Source organism: Colobus angolensis, unplaced genomic scaffold, assembly GCF_000951035.1.
Source record: "Colobus angolensis palliatus isolate OR3802 unplaced genomic scaffold, Cang.pa_1.0 Scaffold40, whole genome shotgun sequence".
In the NCBI taxonomy this organism is placed as follows: Eukaryota; Metazoa; Chordata; class Mammalia; order Primates; family Cercopithecidae; genus Colobus; species Colobus angolensis.
Window position 1 is genome coordinate 7,829,282 of NW_012117377.1, and position 4,612 is coordinate 7,833,893.

The 4,612-nt window shown below is 42.6% G+C and overlaps 1 protein-coding gene across 1 annotated transcript in view; it reads right to left on the reverse strand.

The window, feature by feature from the left end:
* Nucleotides 1-333: 333 nt before the first annotated feature.
* Nucleotides 334-4,612, reverse strand: part of SMYD3 (SET and MYND domain containing 3) — a 735,177-nt gene continuing 730,898 nt past the window's right edge. The window contains exon 15 of the mRNA XM_011955728.1: nt 334-651. Coding sequence (XP_011811118.1) covers nt 550-651 — 102 coding nt within the window. The 3' untranslated portion in view covers nt 334-549. The remainder of the gene's footprint in view (nt 652-4,612) is intronic.

The window sequence follows — 4,612 nt, forward strand, 5'->3', positions numbered from 1 at the left end:
AGACGTCCTATCCTTTTCTAATAATATCTAAAATGGCTTCTTCCTTTGTGTTGGAGATGCATTTGTAAGTAAATAACAAACACAAACATCATTTATCACAAAGAAAAAATACGACATCTCAAAATTCTGCTTCTTGCCAAAATGGACACAAAATTTTTGCTGGGAAGCAAATGTGAAAATAGTGACTTTTATCTCATTATCCCTACATGTATCCAAAGAGAAAGTTATAACTTATTTTGTCATGTTTGTAATAGGATTTTCTGTCTTGAATGTTGGTATTTTAAACATTAAAATCGCCAATGGGTAAGCAAATAAGACAATTACCAGATGGCATCCTCAACCAAATGTTTTGAATTTATTATAATCGTGCTTCACTACAACTAATGATTCTTGTGGTTTGCAAACAATGTCTGCCTTTATTTACCTACACAAACACAGAAGAGAATTTCCAATAGGAGAGGTTTACACAGCAAACAAAGTATAGAGTGTGTGACCTCAATAAGGCATTCAACAAAGACACACGCCATCCTTCCCTCTGACTGGGTTCCCTTACGATGCCCTGATGTTGGCGTCGCATTCTTCTAAAAGTAGAATCAAATCTTCAATCAGGCTGTGTTCTCTGCCATGTGTCACTCTCATAATATCAAAAGCCTAAAGAGAAAGGATGGAAGACAGATTAGACCCCAAAATAGGTGAGCTCAGGCCATTCCCCACTTTTACCCCATGATGCCAGGGGCCTGGTAAACCCCATAGGTTTGCAGAGTGAACAATCTTTAATGGGCTCACAGCACTGTGGTTCCCCCAGCTAGAAAGTCACATGACAAGGGTGATTTCTGAATGTGGTATTTGGAAAGCAGACTCACTATCTGAGTCATGCGTGGGCCCAGTGACCATCGATCTTCAGACTGTCAGTGTACAGGTTTAGTGGGTAGTTACCAGGGTAAGAAGAGTTATCAAAATGATTGAGTCATATGGAAGACCATGCTGCTACCACCTGAAAATTTTTCTTTATTGCATACTCCATTCAATTCTCATCTATATGCACTGGGATTATTATATACATGTATTCTTGCATTTTTTTCATATTATATTATAGCACTGGCATTTTGACAGTCCTCTTCTTCACTCCCCATATTTAGTCCATTACTAAATCTTGTCAACTCTATCTCCAAAATATTTCTGAAATCTGTGTGGGCCTATAACTACTTCAATAATAGAGTACAATAGAAGTAAAGTGACTGACTTGTGAGACTAGGTCAAAAAGGCCTCTGTGTTGTTCACTGGTCAGTATGTTTGCTCCCAGAACCAAGAGACTCCATGCTGTAAGGAAGCCCAAGCCACACAGAGGGAGGCCGTGTACAGGCACTCTGGCTGGCAGTCTTGGCCGAGCTCATCTCTCAAGTCATTCTAGACAAGGCACCAGACATGTACACAAATAAACCTTCAGACGATTCCAGCACCCAGCTGAAGACTGCCAGATCTGTCTTCCCAGATGGAACACCAGACATTGTAGAAAAGAAGAAAGCCATTCTTATGCTGTATGCAAATTCTGGACCCACAGAATTTGTGCGATAATTTTGCTGTTGTTCACTCCATTAAGTTTTGGGATGGTTATGGAACAACAAACAACCAGAGTATCTCAAAAATACTTTTGTAGGACAGGGTTCCAAGATGGCCGAATAGGAACAGCTCCAGTCTACAGCTCCCCAAGTGAGCAACACAGAAGACGGGTGATTTCTGCATTTCCAAATGAGGTACCGGATTCATCTCACTGGGGCTTGTCAGACAGTGGGTGCAGCCCACCAAGCATGAGCCGAAGCAGGACGAGGCATCACCTCACCTGGGAAGTGCAAAGGGTCAGGGAATTCCCTTTCCTAGCCAAGGGAAGCTGTGACAGACGGTACCTGGAAAATCAGGTCACTCCCACCCTAATACTGTGCTTTTCCAACAGTCTTAGCAAACGGCACACCAGGAGATTATATCCCACACCTGGCTTGGAGGGTCCCACGCCCACAGACCCTCGTTCATTGCTAGCACAACAGTCTGAGGTAGAACTGCAAGGCAGAAGCGAGGCTGGGGGACGGGCGCTTGCCATTGCTGAGGCTTGAGTAGGTACACAAAGTGGCTGGAAAGCTCGAACTGGGTGGAGCCCACCACAGCTCAAGGAGGCCTGCCTGCCTCTGCAGACTCCACCTCTGTAGACAGGGCATAGGCAAACAAAAGGCAGCAGAAACCTCTGCAGACTTAAATGTCCCTGTCTGACAGCTTCGAAGAGAGTAGTGGTTCTCCCAGCATGGAGTTTGAGATCTGAGAACGGACAGACTACCTCCTCAAGTGGGACCCTGACCCCTGAGGAGCCTAACTGGGAGGCACCCCGTAGTAGGGGCAGACTGACACCTCACACGGCCGGGTACCCCTCTGAGACAAAGCTTCCAGAGGAACGATCAGGCAGCATTTGCTGTTCAGCAATATTTGCTGTTCTGCAGCTTCTGTTGCTGATACCCAGGCAAATAGGGTCTGGAGTGGACCTCCAGCAAACTCCAACAGACCTGCAGCTGACGGTCCTGACTGTCAGAAGGAAAACTAACAAACAGAAAGGATATCCACACCAAAACCCCATCTGTACCTTACCATCATCAAAGACCAAAGGTAGATAAAACCACAAAGATAGAGAAAAAACAAAGCAGAAAAGCTGAAAATTCTAAAAATCAGAGTGCCTCTCCCCCTCCAAAGGAACACAGCTCCCCGCCAGCAATGGAACAAAGCTGGATGGAGAATGACTGTGACGAGCTGAGAGAAGGCTTCAGATGACCACACTTCTCCAAGCTAAAGGAGGAAGTTCGAACCCATCACAAAGAAGCTAAAAACCTTGGAAAAAGATTTGACAAATGGCTCACCAGAATAACCAGTGTAGAGAAGTCCTTAAATGACCTCATGGAGCTGAAAACCATGGCACAAGAGAACGACGTAATGAATGCACAAACTTCAAAGGCCAATTCGATCAACTGGAAGAAAGGGTATCAGTGACTGAAGATCAAATGAATGAAATGAAGCAAGAAGAGAAGTTTAGAGAAAAAAGAGTAAAAAGAAACGAACAAAGCCTCCAAGAAATATGGGACTATGTGAAAAGACCAAATCTATGTCTGATTGGTGTACCTGAAAGTGATAGGGAGAATGGAACCAAGTTGGAAAATACTCTGCAGGATATTATTCAGGAGAACTTCACCAACCTAGCAAGGCACGCCAACATTCAAATTCAGGAAACATAGAGAGCCCCACAAACCTACTTCTTGAGAAGAGCAACTCAAAGACACATAATTGTCAGATTACCAAAGTTGAAATGAAGGAAAAAATGTTAAGGGGACCAGAGAGAAAGGCTGGGTTACTCACAAAGGGAAGCCCATCAGACTAACAGTGGATCTCTCGGCAGAAACTCTACAAGCCAGAAGAAAGTGGGGGCCATTATTCAACATTCTTAAAGGAAAGAAGTTTCAGCTCAGAATTTCATATCCAGCCAAACTAAGTTTCATAAGTGAAGGAGAAATCAAATCCTTTACAGACAAGCAAATGCTTAGAGATTTTGTCACCACCAGGCCTGCCCTACAAGAGACCCTGAAGGAAGCACTAAACATGGAAAGGATCAACCGGTACCAGCCACTGAAAAACATGCCAAAACATAAAGACCGTCAATGCTAGGAATAAACTACATCAACTAAAGAGCAAAATAACCATTTAACATCATAATGACAGAATCAAATTCACACATAACAATATTAACCTTAAATGTAAATGGACTAGATGCTCCAGTTAAAAGACACAGACTGGCAAATCGGATAAAGAGTCAAGTCCCATCAGTTTGCTGTATTCAGGAGACCCATCTCACATGCAGAGACACACATAGGCTCAAAATAAAGGGATGAAAGAAGATCTACCAAGCAAATGGAAAACAAAAAAAGGCAGGGGTTTCAATCCTAGTCTCTGATAAAGCAGACTTTAAACCAACAAACATCAAAAGAGACAAAGAAGGCTGTTACATAATGGTAAACAGATCAATTTAACAAGAAGAGCTAACTATACTAAATATATATGCACCCAATACAGGAGCACCCAGATTCATAAAGCAAGTCCTTAGAGATCTACAAAGAGACTTTGACTCTCACACAATAGTAATGGGAGACTTTAACACCCCACGGTCAACATTAGACAGATCAACAAGACAAAGTTAAAAAGGATATCCAGGAATTGAACTCAGCTCTGCACCAAGTGGACCTAATAGACATGTACAGAACTCTCTACCCCAAATCAACAGAATATACATTCTTCTCAGCACCACATCACACTTATTCCAAAATTGACCACATAGTTGGAAGTAAAGCACTCCTCAGTAAATGTACAAGAACAGAAATTATAACAAACTGTCTCTCAGACCACAGAGCAATCAAACTAGAACTCAGGATTAAGAAACTCACTCAACACTGCTCAACTACATGGAAACTGAACAACCTGCTCCTGAATGACTACTGGGTACATAATGAAATGAAGGCAGAAATAAAGATGTTCTTTGAAACCAATGAGAACAAAGATACAACATACCAGAATCTCTGGGACACAT